Genomic DNA, 23765 nt, shown 5'->3' with positions numbered 1-23765 from the left:
TAACAGGTTCAGACTGCGAGGCTCCTTCACAAGAGCTGGCGTCTGGCCACCTGGCAGGGAAAGAAAGGTGCCCTTCCTGGCCCTGTTAAACTACTATAGAACTACAACCTTCTGACTAAAAAATCTAGCATTTCATTTATCAGCACTGTAAATTGTTTCAAAATATTTCTTGCCACGCTGCTGTGCTTTTGAAAGTTGTTCTGGGAAATAATAAATTGAGTAAAAAAAATTGTTCCAAAATAAAATCTTTCATCAAGGCAAGTGGGTGCTTCCATTAGATTTATCTTTTCTTCTCTCTTGCTTATTTCAAGAGCCTTTGCCTTTTCGAGGACTTTTCTACAGCAGCTTTGCGCTACATTTAAAGAGGTTATCCAGAGTTTACATGACTGTATAAAATCTCTGAAGTCAAGACGAGTCAGCCAATCCACTCAGTAACAGATTAGATTTTTGAAAGACCGAGGATATATTTTGAATGTACAATAACAGGCAAATTGCAAAACTATTTTAACTTCCTGACCTTATAAACCAATACAGAAATCTAATCAAGTAGAGCATAAAACCAACTTGTTTGTAAAGAAACCAAGAACAAAATGAATGTACAATAATTTAAATACTGGTGCATTAGGTCACATTTTTTCATTAATTACTCTAATGGGGTAAACCACTAACACTTATGAATTCTGTATTGAATTCACTTGTTTTAGTTAACTAGGACATACAATATTTGGGATTGTTTGACTTGACCAGTACACATTAACACCAGTTTGTTAAAACCTTCGGATGATTGTGATGTGCTGCCCCCAGTACAAGTAACCTGTCTAAATGTATAACAGATGTGGCCCACAGAATACATTACCTGCCCAAAGAATAACACCTGGAGCAATCATACAATGACTGAAAATGGTGTATTTTTTCATAACTGTTTTTTTTTTTTTTACACAGGCCATCCTTGCAGAGCAGCCTCCATCGACTATCCCTCCTGTCCCATGGTCAGGACCAGTCAGCTCTTCCAGCCAGCGACCTGTGACCAACAGGACTAGTCCCCAGCTTTCAACTAATCCTCTGAGACCCAAGGCATTCCAGAACACCAGCCTCCTCACACCAAAACCACCCCCAACCAGCAACAGACAAGGTGTAACGAGAAAAGTAGCAACGCAGCGTATAAACAAGTACGTATTAATACTTTTGGTCCTAATCTCAGCATCTTACTGGAGGTCTCCCTGAACTGACAGTCAGCTGTGGGTCCAGTGACATTTTTTTGGTGTATATTAACATGTATAAGGAAATGAAGTGGGCCCGTCTATATTTGAGACCTTTTACAAGCAGAATGAAAACAACTTCAGCATGAGTAGGTGAATACACACATACACACACACACACACACATAGCATGAAAGATACAGATATACAGAAGGCCATACTCGCAATGCTCCTGCAATAATGAGTTTGTAAGGCAAGTGAAGAGTTAAGTAGGTAGTTAGGTGAAGTGTATGCTGTTCTCTGTGTTATTCTGGCAGAGTGCATGTTTGCCCTCCCCATGTGGAATTCCAGGCCCACTCACAGACTCAACTGTCCTGCATTTTTGTGGTTAGTGCTGTGTGACAGGGGAGAGTGTGGGAAAAACGGAAACCTTAAGACAAAAAATGCACTGACAGAAATAAGAAGGCCAAGATTTCTTCAGAAATAAAGAAATACTGTCCAAGGGACACAATAGAGCCACATTGTGAAAGTAGTTTCTGTGAAACGTTTTAAACATCCTTCTGGGAATAATTTCCTTCAGACTTTACATCAAACCTGGGTGGCATTCTTTATTTCTTCTCTACACTTTAATTTGTTCCTATTATGCAGTGCTTCTCTGGAGTATTAATTTAAGACTATAATAAAAGCTGTTTACAATAACAATTGCATTCTTCAAACAGCACTACTTAAGAAGCTTCCCCTTTTGAAACAAAAAATACAATTTAAATTTGAGTGCTGTAAAACATAAGCGGTATGGGGTATTTCTTTAATAGTTGGCTTTGACTGAATCTAAGACTTATAAAAGGATTTCCAAATCCAGGTAAAGCACGTAAAAATAAAGAAAAACTCAATCGTTTGGAGCTATTGGCAAAGTGAAAGGCTCTGAATTAGACGTTGGGCTCAATGATCTCATTCCTCTCTTAATCAAGCCAGAGATGTGGTAGTCTTTATAGGGCCAGCTTGACTGGACCTGCCAATGCATCATAAAACATTGTTGCCTGTTGTAAGAGATTGCACTCTGCTGCCAGCAATGGCAGTATCTAAAACCTTTTGTATTTTATTTAGTCGTTATGAGCTAAGAGATTGACCAGTGAAAATACTTTAGGTTGGATGTCTGTTTTGCTTTCCAGTTCTGAAGCATACATAGAAAATTAAAAACTGATTTGTTCTTGTAGCAGCTGGAGTTTGTCCGAATTAGAACAGAGAAATGGTTTAGATAGTCTTGTCTCGCTTAATATTTTATGAATGAAGTTATGTCTGTAGGAATCTGGCATTGTTATTTGAATAATGATTAAAGACCTCTGATGAAGACAGTTTGACAATGAAGACACTGTTTTTCAGCTTTTTCTCTTTAATTACTTTTATGTACGGGAACCAAATAAAATATAAAAAAGATATATAAACTTCAGCCATTGTTTGTAGTCGATAAATGGAAAGTGCTGTGTTTTCTCTGCTATAAGTAATGATTAGGGTAAAATGCTTTCTCATATCATTTTCAGATAATGTATGTCGATGGAGTCTTAATCACTTCTGGTAAATGGTGCACACAGTGGTTTGAAAAAAAAAAAAAAAAATTTCCAAGAATGTAATTTTAAACCAAACCTCAGAGATGAGTTCAGTGCTGATCTATGAGCTGTTTGAATAGTGATCCCTTTTAATGTGAGGTTAGAGTGAAAGAACCTATGTTGTGTTTTTTTTTTTTTTTTTGCTTCTATAAAGCATGCCAAGCTGAATTGCTGAACCACAGAAGTCTTGGCAGGGGTTGAATTTTTGTTGAGGGCTGAGGTGACCCATTTTAAAGTTTTCTTAGCTGACTGATTCTTTTTATAAATGTGTAACATTAAATAAGATCTTGCAAGCTTCAGGCTTGACTTTCTTGATAATGAGGAGTGTGAACCCTTCATGGAACCCTCCAATAGATATAAATAACAGTCTTCATAAATCGGAGAGAGGTGTAATAAATTAACTGGGCTGCAAGTACATCAGTAGGTAGTTAGCTCTAATTATTTTATGCAGCAGTATTTAAAATATAATACTTGTGGAATTGTTTATTGTGGAATTGTTTATTCTTATTTAAAACGTAGTGTAGTGGTGGAATGTTATAGAGACATAGCTGAAAGGAACTAGAAGAGATCTTGATGTAATAATGAACTATACAGTAGCTCAGTGGGAGGAATGCCTGCGAGAGAAAATGCACAGTGCCACAATGACCCACACACTCGCTCTGTCCTGCTGCCTGCTCAGAGCATTGAAAGCGCTGAGTAAACATTTACTGGGAGAACTCTGCTTTCCACATCCTGAAAATAGCACCACGAGACCCCCAGGACCCTCCCTGACTGCAGGCCCTCAGAGGTGGTTCGAACATGGCTCTGCCACACACGCCGTTTCAAAGGCTTTCAGAGCTGGTATGTTGGCGAGCACAATCACAACTTTATTTGAAAAGCTACAAAAAAAAAAAAAAAAAAAAAAAATCCTCCTTTTGGCAAATGTACTGTCTGCCAATTTAAAATCCTACTTAAAAGTTGTGTCCGACATTAAAGTGGCTATACCCACAGCCTTTGTGTATAGGGTTATAAAAACATAGTGATAATTAATTAATTTATCTTAAGATTTTTAATGTGTTTTGACTTTCAGAGTGATTTCTTCAGAGGGCCTAACAAACAGCAATGCAAGCAATGCACACAACATGCTCTATGAGCAGGTCTCAGGAAACTCGGGTAAGTTTGTTATAATGAAATTACGAGCCCTATTCACAAAGCTTGATTCTTTGGGTGGAGTACATGCAGGGATCTTTCTACATACACAGGTAACTGTTCTTGATTGCCCTACTGTATAAAACAGTAAAATATGATCCAGACACATTTCCTCCACTGACTGTGCACATTACACACTTTTGTTGTAGGTTTTATCTTGCTAAATAGTCCTGTCTAAAAGCAGATTGTGTCAATGTGTCCAGTGAGGTTCAGTGAGTGAATGGTATTTTGTTGTGGAGTTGTTTTGCTATTTAAGCTCTACTACCAAATGCTGATTATATATATATATATATATATATATATATATATATATATATATATATATATATATATATATATATATATATATATACACACACACACACACACACACACACACACACACACACACACACACACACACACACACACAGTATATTTAAAATTTGAAGATGAATGTTCTGGCTCTTGTAGAATATTGTTCCCAAAACTATTTCCATTTTGGTTTTGAAATAAAACAAGGCTAGAAGAACTTTTGATGGTACTGCTTTAACGTTGATATTAAGCAGTTTATCTGCTAGTCTGATCAGGGAATCAGTACAGCAGTTTGCCTTTCCAGCGTTCTGTACATTTAGAAGTCATAGCATCTATCATCTTGGTATCTCAGAAAGAGTTATTTCTTTTAATTGTTAAACACATTTTTAAAAAAGTGAAAAATCCTTTGTCAAAAATACAAAAAAAGCGAAAAGATTTTTTTTAGAATGGGTTGTACACTTGTTTTGATTTTATTTGTGCTTTACAAAACATGAAAGTGCCTTTTTTTATAGGTGAAAATAATAAGCATATAACCGACTTAAAAAAAAAAAATAAAAATACATTCTAGCACCTTATAAAGAAAGAATGTATCCAATGAAAACTTCTCACCAAAATGTTCCCTATGGTTTTGCTTAATTGAACTGCTTCAAAGTTAAATCGATTTCTGATTAAATACTGACAATAGCTGTCAAAGTGATTACATTTTCCAAAGACAATCCCAGTTACTTACTGATTTTTGTGTCTGTATTCTTTTTGTTTTAAGTAGTTCCATAATAATTCTTCTTTGGCTAGTTTGTATTTAGCAGTGTAAGCCTCAGAAGTAGGGAAAGTAGCAGTGCTGCCTACAATTTGTAGAAGTGTTTTGGCTGGTTTAAGCTTAGTGATGCAGTTGAAGGGTTCTGCAGCTGCAGCACCGCTGTGGTTGGTGTTTATTGGTTCTGTTTTTAAAGACTGCACAGCTTCTGAACAGATTAAATCGCACATTTTGTGCTTCCCTTTTGTACCCATATCAGTGTATTCAGGCTCTTTTGATTGCTTTTGACAGGGAGTCGTAGCAGATCCATACAGACAGCATTCTTTCTGATCAATTGTCAGGAGGCATTCTCTTCCACACAGTAGCTGGCTCTCAGCTGTCATTAAAATCTGTGAGGTGTGAGGGGCTGTCAGCTTTTATAAAAATAGTTTTAACACTTTGTGCACAAAACCTAGCGCAAAAGCATTTCTGGAAAATCTCACTAAATTCCAAAGAACATAGCACTGAGTAGCTATATTGCAAGCTGTTAAAACAAAACTATATTGTACTTGAATAGTTTTCTTCAAACATAACATGCAAGGCAACAGCTTTGTGCTTATCCCCTGGATAAACTGTATAAAGTAGTAGTATTTTTGTTGTTATTATTATTATTATTATTATTATTATTATTATTATATTATTATTATTAGCTACATGCAGTGCTACAATGCACTAGCTATGATACCTGCTTTAAATTTAAGCTGTGGTGCCCATCTCCGCTTTATTTCATTTTGTATGTTAAATAAGGAGCAGTGTTAACTTATCGACAAATCGATAAGAAAGATTTATGTGCTGTGTGCCACAATACAACACCAGCAGGTCGAATTTGCGACATATAAAATTATTTATTCATTTATAAAAAAAATAAATAAAATGAAACCATATTTTATGTTTTATTGTAAAGGTTATGTATTTTAATCACACGCAGATCAATGTCATGTAAAGCATCTAGAGATGAACGATCAACATAAGAATTAAATACTAATAATAAACACACAAATATATTTTATTTCTTACTCTGTTTGACACGATATGATAGTCTCATCTGATTTGTCATTAAAAAATAATCACAAGTATGTTAGTACTTTTAAACAGCTAATAAAATTGTAGAATACATAATAGCTTTTCAGAATACTTATGTCAGTAAAGGTAAACAAATCAGACACACCAGCTATATCTAGTTTCCTGGAAATTGACTCCGAGATGTTCTGCCTCATTGCCGTGTCATTTTTCTGTCCTTTATTGTAGAGCTTCGGGTATTTTGATACTACAAGAATTATTTTTTCTTCAGCCGTTGTTTACTAAAGGCATGCAAGGAAAGCTGTTCCTCATTGGTCAGTGCTTTAGCTGGCGTGCGACAAAATTGCAAAGTTAGACACCAATCCTACTTTTCCCACATCGCTTCTGTGTCAGTTCAGTGTCACCCGTCACATCTCAGGCAGTGTGAACGTATTTTTTAAATTTTTTTTTATCGTGGTGCGGTGTGTGGTACGACACATTCGTGGGTCTTATTGTGTCTGGTGTGTGGAAACCTTTAGTCGCTGGACTTTCACTTATGCAGACACTTCCTCATAGACAGACATTCAGCATCCTAGAATATGAAGGCACTGTTTTATGTAATTGATCTAAATGATGGGGTATCTTTATGTTGTTGCTGATTTAAATCTTCACAAGGAATGTGTGCGAGTCTTTTAAACTGTGGTGGTATTTATGTCCACCTCTGTTCAGATCAATTGAATAGACCCTATGGTCTTACAAAACGACAGTGTGTTTTTGTTTGAAATTTAGAATCATGGTAGGTGGACTTGCACTTTCTATACTTTAACCCACCTATTTGACCCAACTCTAGTTTCCAATTAGCTTAAATGCTATTTTTCTTTTCATTTTCTGTATAATATTTTGACTTTTCCTAAGTTGGGGTCGTGAACTTATACACAGAAAACAGAACCTTTGAGATGTTTATTTTTTTTTTAGAACAGGTCATGTGTACAAATAAGATGTTTCAGGTCACTGTGACCCGTGGCATTTATCTATGTAGATCTGTGTGCAGAAATAAAACAAATTTCTTTGATTTCTTCTTCTTCTTCTTCTTGTATTTGTTTTATTATTTCTGGAAATGGCTGCACTTGTCTGGAGATATTTATAAACAAAAAAACAAACAATATATATCTACAAGGCAGAGCCTACTTTTCTCTGTCAGTATTGCAACAGCATCTCACTGATAAAGACATTCCAAAATGAGGGGCTCCCAGGTTGGCAGTCAAATAAGTTTTATCACAGCTCCTGGACTAAAAGAGCATAAAAGTGTAAAACCTTTGCAAATAAAAACATTGAATCAATCTAAGGCTGTTTTAAATTAGTTTCAAATTGCATCGGGTCAATATGACACAAAACATAACAGATGTACCTAAAATCTGAACATAATAGGAGGGTTAAAATGAAACAAAGCACAGCCAAATTTTTTCTTCCGTTAGTCTAATTTCCACATTGGCAATCCATGCTGCAATAGATCTATTCCCAAACCAAGACCCTCATTTTTCAAAGCACTCCCAAATTCTTTTCTAGCTTTCCTATCTCGTCACGTTTTCCTTTTATTGTTCTAAGACATGGAATTAAAGCAATTTAGTTGAGTGAAATGAAGGAAAGGACTATTGTTCTTTTTTTTTATTTTATTCTTTTGTTGAAGTAGCCAAAAGCTTCCAGAAGTCATGTCATCAGATTGGAAGTCAGGGAGATGTTTTCATTTTCCAGCTCTGTCAGCCCTCACACTGTAAAGAGCACCAAAATAAACAGTGTCTGCAGAGAGGGAATGAAAGAGAATACTGTTTCAGAGCGCAAACACTGCAGCCCAATCTGCACTCAGAATTCCTTCTCTATTGGATTCTTGGAACTGAGCCAAGGAGACATGCAGTTGGGGGGGGGGGCAGGACTGCTGACCAGCTGTTCATTTCTGCTAATACCTGCTTGATTTTATAAATACAAATTATTAGTTCATAAACCATGCACTAGCTCTTCTACAAAAGGCTGATTTTGTAGAATTGTGCTTTTAAAGAAAATAATTAAATAAGAGTTAATTAAAGAATGGAAGAAATGCTTTGAAAATGCTGCCAATATTCCTTCTCGACTTGTTCTTACGTCGTAGTGGTGGGGAGGGTTACTTTATATATATAACTTAACTAACATTCACAAATAACAAAACTGTAGATGGATAACGTGCATCTCTTTTTTTTCCCAGGTGAAATAGGAAACTGCTGATGTTTCAGAGCTTCACATAAACAACTTTTGAAAGTTAATTCAGGGGCTCCTACTCACACCTGCATTGTTATTTTAAAATTCTGAATCATTAGCGGTTTTATTTCACTGTGAAAAAAGTGGTGCAAGCCTTTGTGTTGAAGCAGCATCTTTGTAAATCTGTCCCAAAATGTGAAAATCAGTGTACCATTTGAAATAAATACAAAAGTCAAATATAAAGTTGTTTTAATAATACTAAGTCTACTTTTTCATTGAAACTGTGTGTGTGACAGTTTTAAATGTTAAATGACCATTAAAAAAAACATTTTTTTATGGTTGAAGACTATATGAGCAATCACTTCTTAACATAAGCATAACATAACAGTACAATTTACAGTATATGCCACCTGTTCATACTTTTTAAAACTGATACAATACATAATCTTAAGCTGTGTTTTATAAGTACATTTTTTTCCATAAGTTTTTTTAGTAGATCTGTCAGCACTAATACTGCAAGACTCCATATGCTTTAGTAAAAGGGTTCCAAGTAATGTTTAGTTTTAGTAATGTTTATAGTATTAGATTTGCAGGCAAGTCAAAAAGCCAACAAACTGAAATATTTAATTAATTTACAGTGTGAATTGATGTCTTGAGACTATCTGGCTTCAGCTTTGCTTTAGTGAAATCAGTTTTTGGCGTCAGTTCAGTGCGTTGCAAACTAGGAAAACATGAAATACTTTGATTTGGATGTTAACATCATGGTTCCTGTATCACTGTGCTTTTTTGGTTTGATCTCCTAGGGGAAAAAAAAAATGAAATCGAATGTTTATATTCAAATAATACATTTGTCATTTTTCAGTAAAATGAACACTCAAATATATGTGAAATCAATAAATGTTTGTCTGGAAGTAAAAGTTAAGTGAAGTATTAAGGTCATGGTTCCTGGTCATTTTGAACTCTTAAAGAGTTAGAAATCCTCCTAACTTCAGTGCATGCACCATACCTTTGGGAAAGTTCTTCACTTCATTTGCTGCTGTTTTTCCTGCAAGCATTTTATACATGTTATGTCTCTTTTTTTTTTTTTTTTTTTTTTTTTTTTTTAATAGGTCTGTCTGTTTATAACAGTATGATTCAGAATCCGTCACCGAAGAACAGGTGAAGGATCTATCCATGTGCTTGCCCTGTCCCAACACATCATATTTGTAGAAAGACTGAAGGACATAAATCCTGTGACATCCAACAAGGACTATACGTATCTCTAATCAGTTAGAAACCGTCAAACTCTGTAATGAGATGGATCAGAGCGATATCATATGTGGTGCTGGAACCATTGACTGGGCATGTTATGCAGTAATCAACAAAGGGAGGAAATTGATTTACTTTTACTAATGATGCATTATGAACCAGGCCAAGCTGAGATCATAAACTGTCACAAGGGAGTAAAATAATCAGCACAATAGTATCATTTATATATATATATATATATATATATATATATATATATATATATATATATATATATATATATATATATATATATATATATATACATATATTATATATATCCAGTTCAGGATTTTTGTAATTAAACAATTTCAATTTCTTTGTGATCAAACAGTGACGTGAACCTTTGTTTTCCCCACAGTTGAAATGTACTGTGCCTGTCCAAAACTATCCAGGCACTCCTGCTGTTAATGGTTCCTTGGCAGCCACCATTCCAGAAATGCATTTTAGGGTAAAAGAAATAACTAACATCCAACCCATTCATTTAGGGTAACATTTTTTCAGTTTTCTGAGTTAGTCTCATATATCATATCATATCATTACACCGTTTAACAAATATATATATATATTTTTGTTCCTGGGTAGTAAGTGTTATTTCCTAATTGCTTATGCCTCAAAAGTATAGAAAATAGCTATTATTCCCCACAAACTTTGCTTTTGTGACCAGGACAGTGATATTTCAAAATATCACTATTTCCAATGGGAAAATGGGCAAATGTGTGTCTTTTCGTTGACATAAAGTCAGAAAAAAACAACATATGAATCAAAATTAACATGTATTTATACTAAAGTAATACAAAAATGACTACAAAAGATTTAGAAGTGAGTAGTTTTTCGAGATTTACGATTATACTGTAAATGCAGTACAGTATACTTTTGTATAAATACATGTTAATTTGGATTCATATGTTGTTTTTTTCTGACTTTATGTGAACGAAAAGACACACATTTGCCCGTTTTCCCATTGGAAATAGTGATATTTTGAAATATCACTGTCCTGGTCACAAAAGCAAAGTTTGTGGGGAATAATAGCCATTTTCTATACTTTTGAGGCATAAGCAATTAGGAAATAACACTTACTACCCAGGAACAAAAATTGTGTTACATAGTGTTATCATATATTGAAGTTGACCAAACCTTTAATTTTGAAAAACCTTCAAATATACAACTTGAGTATTTTGTTTTTGCTATGATCAAGATGCTTTTAGAAGATTTATTATTTTGTTTGTTAATCTAAAATAAAATACAAATTTGTATTTGTTTTTTGTTTTTGTAAAGAATGAACAGACATTTGTAAATGGACCTCTTCTGTAGTATTCACGTTAACCATGTAATGTTATGTAATGAATGTAAATGTGTGTATTTTTAGCAGACTTTTTTATTTTTCACAATAAAAAAAAAATCAAAAGTTATTAAAACTATTTTAAATGCATTACATCACAGCTCTTTTTATACTATATAAAGTAAACTTATAAAACACCCAAAATATAGACACAGAAGTCCTGAAATGGGTACTGTAAAACTAGAATTGACCTTTAACTTGAACCAGTTTTTCACCTCTGATCATATTGTAGCAGTACTAATGAAAAAATAGGTTTCATTTGTAAATTTTTGGTGAAAAAAAACAAAAAAAACATCAACTACTTCAAACTACATGCAAACAAATCCAAGTGTATCCAAGACCTTTTTTTTTAATATAACAAGTGTTTTAAAGAGTAGTATTTAAAAAAAAAAAAATAGACAGTTAGATTTAGTGATGATTTTAGTGAAATATTCACTAAGTGGCATACATTGTTTGTACAACTGCAAATATAGTTCTTCTGTTGATGAACAAAGGTAAAGGTAATCAGAATAACAGTCCTATTTTGCCATAGCTTTTTTTCCAGCAATTGAGTTTTTTTTTTTTTTTTTTTTTTAAATACTATTTTAAATCCATAAAGTTTAACAGCTAAGGGTTCACATATGTGCACAGCGCTAATTTCCAGCATGGAGATCCTTTGGTACCAATTTTGGTACTCATTAGGTTTTAAGTTGTAACCCCACCCCCCTCCCCTCACCAATAGGTAGCTTCACACACAAAACTTGCTGTCATTTTTTTCTTCGATTTTGGAATCTGCTTTCTAGAACTTCCAATCCAGTAAGCATTTTCATTGTCTTGCTTTTTATTGGTTGTTACTTTGTCAAGTCGGCATACCGGCAGCTCTCCACATAATGGATTCTACACAACTGATCTTAATTAGGAACATCACAGCCTTTGTTTTTGTTTTTTTGTTTTTTTTGGGACATAAGCTTAATTTGCTTGTGTATCAGTTGTAAGAGTCACTTTAGAATGCTGAAAAAACTTTAAATTGTCACTTTCAGGAGTCCACGAATTGTAAGTCTTTATCCTTTAACAAAGGTTAATATTAAACGTCCTTATTTGAGCTGTCAAGGCATGGTAAATCAGCTTCATGTCCTTGACAGTAGCCAGCCATTTTGTTCTTTCAGAAGTATTCTCTGCCATGTTAGGGGATCCTTCGGATGACAGAACTCTCAGTTCGACAGTCCTGCTGAATGGCACTTATTTGTGATCACTGATGGTCGGTTTCATCTGCATTTGCAGGATTTTACAATCATGTTGGAGAGTTGCTCCACTTTGGGAGTCCGTCCTACATAATAGAGGATAGTCAGGGGTTCGAGGTCCTGAGGAACACAGCAGGGGGAAGCTGATGCTTCAGGATTGAAAGTGTTGTAGAGGCCCAGCACCTGTGTGAACAGAAAGAACCATGAACACAGAAAACAGATGCATAGGTTTCATATAATTATTTATCAGTGACCACTTCCCTTGAAGACTTAAACTACTACTATTTTGGGGATACCTGAAACAATCTACAATCTCTAGTTATACAGTTTGGTTATTATTTGGCGCCTTCAACAAAAATCAATATGAATCAACACCTCGTCATGTCTTGGGATAACGTACCAACACAATGGGTATGACCGTGAACATTATTTAAAAAACACTGGAAATCCAAACAGGACTTTAATGTTGATTGCTAGCGTTCTATTATGTAGCTGTGTAGCTTCAGCCCCAGAAGTAACGGTTTATCTTCCAAGAAGGGGTCACCTGCTATATAAAAAACACTCTGCCTGGTTGAAAACACTCTGTTTTGAAGGAGGTCTCTCACCGTGCTGTGTGTGGTGTCAGCACTCCTGAGGTATGGGCAGGGACCGGAGCAGAAATTAGCATAGTAGCCTTTGGGTTCGTGGATCCATTTCCAGTCCAGGTCATGTCGGAAATCAATGTAGAGTGGACGCACACAGCAGTTTTCTTCGTAATTCCTGCAAAGTTTAAACAAACAAATTTAAAAAATGTTAATAAACCAATATGTGGGAAAACCTGAAGTGAAGTGAGGGAGGAATTGGCAATGTCTTTCCATTTACACAGAACAGTTCTACAAGATTGTTTTCCACCCGGCAGTATTTGATAACATCCTGTTCAGAGCGCTGGCTGAGTCCTCTCTATCCGGGTCTCATACTCTGAGAAACGACAGCTAGAGAATGGAGAGGCCTGCACTTACGTGAAGCAGTAGTTGGTGTCGAGAGCCCGTTTGCGGCGGTGACTGCTAGATTGGGTGTCCAGGCGGTGAGGGGGCAGCATCATGAGGATGAGGTGAGGGTACAGCTGGTCCTTCTGTTTCTTCAGCTTCCCCAAATCCAAGCGGGTCTGCTCCTCGTATTCACCCTCCATGCCTGGGGATAGAAAACATCAGATCAAATTAATTCAGCTTCCCAGACAAGCACACAAACTTTTGGGAAGTTATAGAAAAAAGAAAAATAAACTGGCACGGGTTCAGAAGGTCTAAATGGAGCTTTTTTTTTTTTTTTTTTTGGTCACATAATCTGCAGTTAAACTCATGATACAAAAAGCAGCCGTGGTCACCTGAGAGAATAGAGGGCGCCTCCCTTTTACTCTCTTCCAAGTGTCTACAAGACCAGAGCCACTTTAGCACATTCCTTCTGGGTAACTTGCCAACCATTCACAAATGTTCCCTTTGGTAACCGCAGAGACCACCTTTAAGTAAGACACCATTCGAATACCCCTTTCTGATATAGTATGTATACTATAGTAATATGGTGTCTCATTGTCAACTAGTAATCCAGTGACCTGCATTTACAAACTTACAGTAGCAGTTCAGTCATTACCTAAGGAGTCTTGGATGGTAGTGTATTCAAATGACCTAAGATTTTGCCAACCAATCACAAGCCAGAACCTGAAGACATTTGTGCAAGCGCCTCCCCTGTATCATATAGTGGATAGTACAGCTGTTCAAATATTGATTAGGTATTTTAATGGAACCCGCCAGGCTCCTAATATGATGCAAACAATTATAGTAACGCCTCACCTTTGAATTTGACCTCAAGCACCTCGTTGATGTTTTCAATGATGTCCCCGTTGGGGTTGAATGTGTGACAGGGGCAGTGCACGCTGATCTCCAGGCCCAGATTGGTCTCTGATGAAACATGAAGTGAAATCAACAGCAAAGCCCACTGAAGCTGCCCCCCTTTCAGAGCTCCCAGTGAGGAGTATGCTTTACATTCATCCAACAACACCCCGCATTTCATCCAGATATTGTGCTGTCACACCAGCCTGGAGCGCTGGGGCCCTGGGTACACTCTGCCCTTGTTATCAGTTTCAGAATCACTTGTAATCAGGAGGTGCAGACAGTACCCAAAGCATTCAGGTTGTTTTGTGAACTTTAGCATTGGCTTATACTCATAATTATACACATAATGTTCTACTCAGTTCATTCTCTTTAAACCAACCAATGAAACCAGTACAGAACTAGTGAAGGGACTAACCTCTATACATTAGCCATTCCCTTACAGTGTCAGTTACATCAAATGATATCCACTCATGCAAGCCCTTTGTCAGGATGTTTTTCCCCCCAATGTAGCGCTGCTTTGCGATGTGGTCATCCGGCCTTAGAATCTGTGAAATGGAAAAGAAGCAGTTAGACAAAACATTTCAAATACATTCCACTAGTTTACCTGTGACTACCACAGGCCTTATTGACCCCTAAATAAGCAATACATTGACCATGCATTTTAGCAATGTTGTACTTCATTTTTAAAGATATAACCCTCTTAGCCAAGCTACTAGAAATAGTACCCTGCTTTTTGTAAAGAATTAAGTGGCTCCCACCTGTTTGTTTTCAAAAGCTTCTTAAATACTGAAAACCTACTATAGACTGTACTCACTATACTTGTGCTGTGGTCTAATAATGTTTTTTAATACAGCATATGAAATATGAATTACGCTGTTACCCATACCTCTAGCTCGGGCTTGCTGTGTTCATTCTATTGCCACAGCCACTCTTAAAGCTGATGTTATTCTCATTTGCCAATGAGACATGGTAAACTGGAGGGAGTTCTTTACATATCCCCTCAATGGTAACACAAAGCATTGCAACACACAATACTACACAACTTGCTGTCAGTCATACTGCAGATAATGTATCTGCTGTGACCTCAACTCACTACAAGATTCTGAACCCCTGACACTTATTTTATTAAATCACAATTTGAGCATTTTAGCTTCCTGCAGTGTTATATTTTGGCCTGGCAGCTCTCACTGAAAATGGTATGCAGTTGAGAAGCTGTCGTCTCTAAAGCAGGAAATGATGGAACTTGATCACGCTCACTCCTCCCTCGGGGGCATCTGGTGGAAAGTAAGGGAAAATATCCCCAGAAGACAGGTGCAGATGCTTCCTAGCTAATATTTCCTTCGCTAATACTTTTTCTTGTACCCCATTCCCATTATATAACTATGCATGGATATGATGTAGTATTAAAATAATGCACTTTATCCTTTCTAAATGCCCTTCATAGAAAATGCTTGTCTGGTCCACAGCTCTTTCCTGTTGCATTGTATTTGAAACTTGGCTAGGCAACCTGGCTTTAAAATTGCTTCTATGGGAAAAACTTAATAACTCCAAACTGAGATTTCAAGATCCACCATGAATAATACATGTATAAGTATTTGTTAGAACCACAGGAAGCAAAGACCCAGAGGAGCTGCATCTCAACACAAGGGGGGCCGGTAGCACTGCTGCTCATGCTAATAATTGTAAAGTCTTGCTTAGCACTTCTTTAAATGTCTTTTGTGAAAAAGACACTGAAACTGTACCTTTACACACCTGGTAGAGTTCAATCCGTTGCTCACTGCGCTTGGCGCTAGAGTTCGGCACCCTGAGCGCCCGGAATTCTGCCCGGAACAGGTTAGTGGAGTTCTTCTCCATGGAGGAGACGTTAAAGCGAAACACCTTTGAGGTAATCCCTTTGGGACAGTAAGGGAGGTCATCTGGAAAACAAGGAATATTTTCCGTGAGTTCTCAAACAGAAACACGGAAATCATCTGCCATGCCTAAGTCACAAACCTCTTTGCCAGAATGCTGTTGTGTCAATCCGACGGGAAATTGCATTTTAAACTTGGTTCTAATTACTTATTGGAAATGCTGACTCTGGATTGCCTGAATGCACAGCATCTGTAAACTGCACTCTAACTGGAATCTGAAATATATATCTACAGCACACAGTAACAAGGTTTGAGGGTAAGTGTGGTTATAGTGGGTATGCAAGATTCTGCTGTTATCTGTGAAATAAACAGCAAGAAAACAGTAAACTGGTTTTTGAATCTCAACTACTGCTGCTAAAGAAAAGCTGCTTGAATTTCCAGCAGCGTTTGGTGCTGAACAAAAGCACGGAAGCTGTTTTGATCAACATGGGTCTGCCAATCAGAGCCTCTCCTGGACAATGTGATGCAATACAATGTAATCCAATTACAAAAATGTGCAAACTATTGCTGCTAATATCCCCATAGTTTTTTAAATTTTTTTATTGCCGAACATTAACATATAATGTGCCTGTGCAGAGGCGGGGGGATTGCATCCAAATCCCACAGCACCCTCCCAACCAGACATTAGCTGATTGTTCCAATGTTTCTTCTTATTTTTAAGTGACCTTTTCTGGTTGTGTTCTTGGCTCAGATATATAAGCCATGCACTTTCCAGTGGTCTGAAAAAGAGGAAGATAGCCCCTGCTTGGAGAGCTGATTTGAAATTCTAATCAAGGTTTTCATTTCCTTTTGGATGACCTCATTTTTCCTATTGCGGTGGTTTTAGGTGGATTTCACATTATAGTTTATTTTTGCCAAAGGGTCTGAAGGTAATTTGTTCCATGGAAGTGAGTGCTATAGATCACTGGAATAATTGCAGTGAAATGGGGGTGGGGGATTTATTGTCCTCTTTAGAAAAACTAGAAAAAGACAGGTTGAAAACAAACAAACATGTCAACATTTTAATGTAGGCTGTAATAAATCATTGGGAGAGCAGCTTCCTGGCTGTAATCACACATCGGGGTTATGATGACCCCACAAATCATTCTTATAATGCTTAAGCTCTTAGGGTTTATTTATGGAACAAATCAGCAAGGGCCAAATACTTTTCTAGCAGTAGCTAATTTATTAACACTGCCAGGCATCACGACTCACTATGCTCGTGCTACAGAACAGAACTGTTCCCTGCTTTTATTAGTCTATGTTTTCTAAAACCCCCTAAAAAAGTCCAGCAAAACTCTCACTTTGACTCCATGAAACTTGGAAGCAAGCAGGGCAGGATGGCAATGATTACATTGTCTGTTTGCTTCCAACTGAAGTGATTGAAAGAACATGTATTTTGGGCACTAATAACAAACATCAGAGTGACAATAAGGGATTGGGTATGCAGGGTAGCAGAGCTCCACTGTCCCCACCCAGGGTAAGCTTTGCAGAAAACTGGCAGAATAAACTGGTCCAAGCTCATCAAAGACCAGCACCAGGAAGACTAAATTGCCCTATTGCACAGCTAATTAGGTATAAAGTTAACATCCGTTTTATGAATGTTGAGAGCCATACTATTTTTGTATTTTATGTGTTACCTTTGAATAGCCAGTCTTGCATGCAAGATGCCAATTTTCAAATTTGAAAGCAATTAAGCTGGTGATGACATAAGTCCAGCAGGCATTTAAAAAGACTTGAAAAAACAAAGCCCTTCTCCTTTGCTTTTCCCTAAGCACACTGCATGCGTCTCGGAGCCAAGAGGCCTGGGCTCCAACACCAATGGAGTTCATCATTCACAAGTAAATGCCTGGCTCCCTCTGAACCAGACGCTGTAAGGCTTGTTCTCCTCAGCTTACAGTTCTGCAATAGCCAGCAGAGAAGAGATGAAGGCTTTTCAAAATACGTTACGTAACACCAGGGCAAAAAAAACAAAGAGTGAAACACATAAAGAGTACTTCAATCAAGAGTACCAGCTTCACATGTGAAGTGCTCGTACTTCACTGGGTTTACACTTCTTTTCTATGATCTGTTAGTTTTATTTTCTGTCCCTGCGACAATACAGTGACAGAGGTTAGGCGATGCAGTGGTTAATGCACTAGCCTGCGCTCCAGTGCACCTCTAGAGGCCTGAGTTTGCATCTGGCTTTAGCTCATGTGAAAGGAGTAGTGGTTTCAATTTTGTCCTCACATAAAACCACCACGCAATTTGGTAAAACTGTCAGTCTGTTCTTGGGAGATAACCAAGACTGGATAGCAGGGGTGGTCCCTCGGGTCAAAAGCACTGCTGTGATAGACTTTGTGAGAAAACACCCATACGGTCCAACTCATACCGTGACAAAAGCTAACTGTAGTAACAGACTTCTATTCCACAGGAAGCTTTCTGCTTGATGCATGGCACACATTGCTCTGTGCATTCCAGGTCAATTGCATTTTGACAGTAGACTATGTTCAGGGCCAAAAAGGCAATTTGAAAGTCTTCAGCATTTTGAGAATACATCATCTAGTCTTATTTGTGGTAGTGTGTGTATGGAAAACACATTAGTTAAGTGGAAGTTAGTGTTAAGTGGAATGAACTTCAATCAGAAGTTGATCGTCAGAAGTTAATGAGCCACACCCAACTGCAATACACTATGACCTTTAATGTGAAAATGTGTTTACATTTTTAAATGCCATGATGATACAGCAACAGTAGATGCTATAGCTTGTTTCATCCATCAGCTTTAATGGCTTCGTTTGAGAGGTACTGCACCTTGCTACAAATGAAATATTCATTAAAAAACAAGTTAAATCTTTTAGACAAGATTCAGGATTTAAGATTTTCTTTAATATTAGAAGATACCGTATCAAGTATGCTTGTAAAATGTGAAATGTTTTTCCCACTGCTAGAAAATAATTTAAAACACCTGATATCAGGATGTCAGGTTCCCAAACCAAACCCAGCACACACTCACCAGTCAAGTCCGCAGTATGACTCCTGCAGTCTGATGGCTGCTGTGCGGCACACTTTATGCAAGGTCAAGAAAACTTGACAATTCTCTAAACCATTAATGCTTCAGGGCACATGCAATGTTTTAATGCTTCCCAAAAATGAAGAGTTTTAAGTCCCATGACCGGGGTGGCTACTCAGTTGGTCTATAATGGCCACACCATCACTGTACCAGTTCTGTGAGACCACCCACTTACACACTGGCAAGGCGACAGTTGGTTTGAAAGAATGTATTTGTGACAGGGCACAAGCCCTGCTGCTGGAAATAGTATGTGTGTGTGGAAATGTAAGGTTGGCAGGGATGGGGTTAAAGCTATCCCTGCCAGCAGTCACAGGTGTGGCCATTCCCCACTTAGGTAATTGGTGCTAATTGGGGAGTGGCCACATGTATAAAAGGAACCATAAAGCCCTTGTTTGTTGGAGGAGTTTGTGATTGTTTTGCAAGTTTTATAGTGAAGGAGAATGCAGAGCTGGTGTAGTTCAGTTTAGTTTGACTTTTTGTTCACAGGACAGGAATTAGAGACTCAGAGACAGAAGCTGCAGTTTAAAATGGAAAGCGCACATTTATTTAAAGAAACAAATATACACAAAACACATGAACAAAATAAACTGGCACTAGGGCCAAAACAAAGATTCAAACAAAACAAAACTATACAGGCTGGACTTTGGCCTTCACTACAGCAAACTCCTCCAACAAAGGATTTATGTATCCTTTTCGTACTTGTTGCCCCTCCCCAATTAACACCAATTACATAGTGATTGCTGGCAGAGACCGATTTAACCCCATCCCTGCCAACCCCCACAAATAAAGCCATTACATAAAGCCAGCTCTGTTCTGAAAGTGTACGGCCTCGACAGTACTCCCTACAGCAGGGCGTTTCCCTCGGAGGTCGTCCATCTGGCACTGATCTCACCCAACTGATAACATCAGAGTCCAGGGGGTACAACTCCCCTTTATTGAAGTTTACCTTGGTAATGTTTGGACAGTAAATTAGCAGCTTACCAAATTACCATTGTTTTGCCATGCTTATACCATGCATTTACTGTGCTTTACCAATTCGTTTTGAATGTTAAAACCCCTAAGATGTAAAAACTTTACCCACTTTGACAGTTAGGCACTGGGCGTTACCATTTATTTTCATCACCTAGATGCAATGATCCTGTAATATTATAACACACATAAGCAACAAGCAATAGTAATGGCACACCTTTTTTTTCTTTTCGGGATAGAAATTGTGCCACATGCCACAGTGCACTGCCAGGAACATCAGAAATCTGCACATCAGGAATCTTTCCCACAAACATGTTAGCACACTGCTGCTTATACCTGTCAAACTATAGTTTTTTCTTCATAATATCTGATGATACATTTAGCGCTGGCTGACTGACGGACAGCAATGATATATGAAGTGTACTACCTGAACAGCTGAGCCGCAGCAGCCTGAGTTCCCCCTCCCCAGTGTACTGTCAATGAACCCCCCCCCCCCAACACAGCCTGCAGGGCCACCCTCTTCCCCAAGACTAACCCAGAAGCTTCCGTTTAGGTTCTTTCAATTCTGTGAGGATTTCACACTGACTGAAGAGCCCTGTAAGAAAGACAATTGACATGCACTAAAAGTGTAGTGTGCCATCAAGACCAGAGGTCAGCTGCATCTACACTGGCTTGCTGATACAGTTTGCAGCTCTTGAAATGCAGAGTCAGAATTTATGGAAAACCGTCTTCATTTGGTTGGATGGTCGTCCACCCCATTGACTAGTGACAGTGTGGCACTTAATAATGAAATGTTTACTTCAAGCCAGGCCTATAATGTATGCTAAAATAGGTACATTATACTTAAAACTATGTTTGAGTAAATTTTATTTTTCAATAGCTTTCTCAGAAGTATTTCAAGTTTGTGTGTTTCGGTGCAGCTGATAAAGTCTCGTCTGATAGGGTGCAAGCGGTATTCTGATATAGCACGCATTCCTTACAATGCAGAAACACAGTCAGTGAAGTGTTCACAAGTCCCGATACAAGCATTACAATGAAACCACTACTTCAAAGAAACGAACACGATGTGACTTTTTAAAATGATGTTTAGAACACGTATTACATAGTAGAATCCATTTTAAACTGCACTTTTAATATAAGTGCAAAATTCCACTTGAATATAAAGAATTGTAATACTAATAATGCAATTTTACCAAGACTTCCTAATATGGGGAATTGTATTACTGCACTGTACTGTAATTATATTGCCACTGTACAGCAGTATAATACTTTAGCAGCTTGTTGACATTGACAGTATTCACCTAATGAGAATATACAATATAAATAAATTACTTAAAAATAAATAAATAAAACTCAATTAATAAATAAGCCTTACTGTTTTCCGGGAGCCCCTGAATCATGTTGAACTTGTAGATCTCTTTCGCATAGTACTCCGTTTCTGTGTTGTCCTGAGCACAGCTCTGCTGCCTGTCCCTGGACAGCTCTTCTAGCAGTTCCTTTGTGCTGTTATAGAGAGCCAAGACCTGGAACGGGACCTGAGACGGACCCCCAGTATGCGGAGTGCTGGTGAGCCTCAGTTTACTCAATATTTGACCCCGGATGGCCTCGACCCGTTTCTTCTTAATGTTGTCTATGTCCACCGTGGTGCAAGTGGAGACTGACAAACTAACGGTCACAAAATCCAAAAACAGAAAAAACAAAAGTGCCTTGCCCAAATACATTTTTTCTTTATGATTGACGATAATAATAATAATAATAATAATAATAATAATAATAATAATAATAATAATAATAATAAACGAGAAGAGCTGGATCCTGTAGATGCCGAAGAGAGTCGAGATTCTAAACTGCCTCTGAAAAAGTGTATAAAGTAGTTATTAAAAAACAAAACAAAAAAAAAAAAAAACAGCAACCAAAACTCTTCGAAAGTTTGGAGTTTGTTTTTCTTTTCTTATTTGCAATCAGGTGTGCTAATAAGCTATATGTCTTGTCGACCTCATTTTTACAAAGGGCGATTTATATATACAATAATTCAGATCTTTATTCCAGCAATACTTAAATCACAATTCATTAGGCAGTCTTTCGGAGATTGTGATCCATTACCTCTCAAACTTCCCTTTCGTATATGTTTCCTTCACTTCTTTTAATATAAAGAAAGGCATCTTTATTTTCCTGTTATTTTTCTTTTGTTTGCGCAATATTTTTCCAGCTTTTCCAGCTTCCCTACGTGTCTGGCTCCAGCTCTGAAAAGTTCGCATCTATGCCTGCCTGATTTCTTTCACCCTGCCTCTCAGTCTTCTGTTTCTGTGTACGCTCCGAGTCCCCTGACTTCAAGCCTCTGCTGAAATTTTATACTCACTTTTTTCATGACGTTGCTGGAGGAGGGACTGTAAATTCTGACCCTTTATAAAACATAATTTCATCTTTTAAACAGGCAACAACTTACTGGTACTACCGTACAAGTGGAAACTGTGCAAACTTTAAATTACCAGTCTGACACATTACAGCCTAAACAAATGAAGTACACACAAGTTGTGTTGCTGTGACGTTATTGAAATATAACAACATATATCCATATATGTAACTTGTATAACACAAATGTGGATTATTATTGCAATATTCTTAATATATGGATAGAAATCAATGTATATTTTAAGTCAATTGTTTTAGATCTATCGCTAAAAACAGTTTATTTCATCAGACACTAATTCACAAACACTTGCTTATTTTTCATCAGTATGAGAAGTTACTGGTTTCATATGCATCGCAAAATCGGAATAAACGAGACGCACATGTTTTGACATTACTAGCAAATCACTAGAAATGCCATAAATAGTCGTTTTCGATTCGAAATGCAAGTGAAACGCGCCCTCTGGTGGCCGAACATAATAAGCCTTATTTTCTAAGACATAAACCAGAACTGACAGAGCCGATTTAATGTTGTTTTCTTTAATTACTGCCATGTTCTTCGGTTTGCAAACCGCGTCAACGTGGAATTGACCTACATTGAAAAAAACTTTCAGGTAGATCTATTCACGCACACACATATTAAACAAACTATTAACACTTTACTGCTATATAGCATTTAACTAGATTAAAGAACTCTTAAACAATAACACTACTCGTTTCTTTTTGGCCTGAACATAGTCTACTGCAAGGTTGTTTTTTTTGTTTTGTTTTGTTTTTTTTTTTTTTTTACTAGTCTATACTATTAAAGGGCGTGATGTACAGTCAGCATGGCTGATGTTGTATATAAGAGAACATCTAGTATGTCAGAATTGACTGACCTGGATTCTACAACGGACTCACCAGCATAAACTGTATTGAATTTTAAGGTTGTGTCAGAATACTACACTGAATTGAACTGAACATCGCTATATAAGGCAAGGGTCCAAGTCGCCTAAATGCTCGTTTGCTGTCTCTGTCCTGGAAAACAATACTAGGATCTGGAATGGCTGGCACATCACCAACTATCATTGACTAACAAAAATAAACCACACGTTCTTACTGCACATGCCAGAGAGCTGACTTCAGCACAGTATGGTGCTTGAAGTTCCATGATGCAACACAGCATTGACATCAATTCTGCACGTTGGCGCTCATCTATTATCATCAGTAACCTGATTCTTTATTTTCATATGGATAGGAGTTTGTGAATGCAGGACTGGTACACTAGGACTTTTCATGCACCAAAGTTATTATTATTATTATTATTATTATTATTATTATTATTATTATTATTATTGGATCCTATAATTATTGTCCGGATTACTATTAATATTATTATATGTAATTAATAAATACATTATATTAATAAAGCTGTTATTACTGTATTATT

The 23765-nt window shown here is 37.2% G+C and overlaps 2 protein-coding genes across 4 annotated transcripts in view; one reads left to right on the top strand and one right to left on the bottom strand.

Moving 5' to 3' along the window:
• Nucleotides 1–10162, top strand: part of LOC121324803 (tubulin polyglutamylase TTLL5-like) — a 51049-nt gene extending 40887 nt beyond the window's left edge. The window contains exons 30-32 of one of the 3 annotated variants that reach the window (XM_041266989.1): nucleotides 943–1169; nucleotides 3873–3955; nucleotides 9955–10162. In XM_041266989.1, the coding sequence (XP_041122923.1) occupies nucleotides 943–1169; nucleotides 3873–3955; nucleotides 9955–10004 (360 nt within the window). In that variant the 3' untranslated portion in view covers nucleotides 10005–10162. Of the gene's footprint in view, nucleotides 1–942; nucleotides 1170–3872; nucleotides 3956–9415; nucleotides 9788–9954 lie in introns of those variants that run through there. The other 2 variants (XM_041266988.1, XM_041266990.1) reach the window with 2 other exon arrangements.
• Nucleotides 10163–11337: 1175 nt separating this feature from the next.
• On the bottom strand, nucleotides 11338–22257 carry LOC121324804 (transforming growth factor beta-3 proprotein-like). Its single transcript, XM_041266992.1, has 7 exons — nucleotides 21303–22257; nucleotides 15773–15936; nucleotides 14436–14565; nucleotides 13979–14086; nucleotides 13154–13325; nucleotides 12761–12914; nucleotides 11338–12338 (listed from the first exon to the last, which is right to left on the bottom strand). The coding sequence occupies exons 1-7, from the start codon at nucleotides 21646–21648 to the stop codon at nucleotides 12180–12182; spliced, it is 1233 nt and encodes a 410-aa protein (XP_041122926.1). The 5' UTR covers nucleotides 21649–22257; the 3' UTR covers nucleotides 11338–12179.
• Nucleotides 22258–23765: the final 1508 nt, after the last annotated feature.

Source organism: Polyodon spathula, chromosome 12, assembly GCF_017654505.1.
Source record: "Polyodon spathula isolate WHYD16114869_AA chromosome 12, ASM1765450v1, whole genome shotgun sequence".
Taxonomy (NCBI): domain Eukaryota; kingdom Metazoa; phylum Chordata; class Actinopteri; order Acipenseriformes; family Polyodontidae; genus Polyodon; species Polyodon spathula.
This window is presented reverse-complemented; position numbering and strand designations above follow the sequence as displayed.

Bases quoted from the DNA above. Each gene is read 5' to 3' on its own strand.
- LOC121324804 (XM_041266992.1), bottom strand. From the start codon at position 21,648: ATGTATTTGGGCAAGGCACTTTTGTTTTTTCTGTTTTTGGATTTTGTG. The intron at 14,087-14,435 runs GTTAGTCCCTTC...ATGTTTCATCAG, and splicing joins GGAATGGCTAATGTATAGAG to AGACCAATCTGGGCCTGGAG. The intron at 12,339-12,760 runs GTGAGAGACCTC...CTGTTCACACAG, and splicing joins CTGACACCACACACAGCACG to GTGCTGGGCCTCTACAACAC.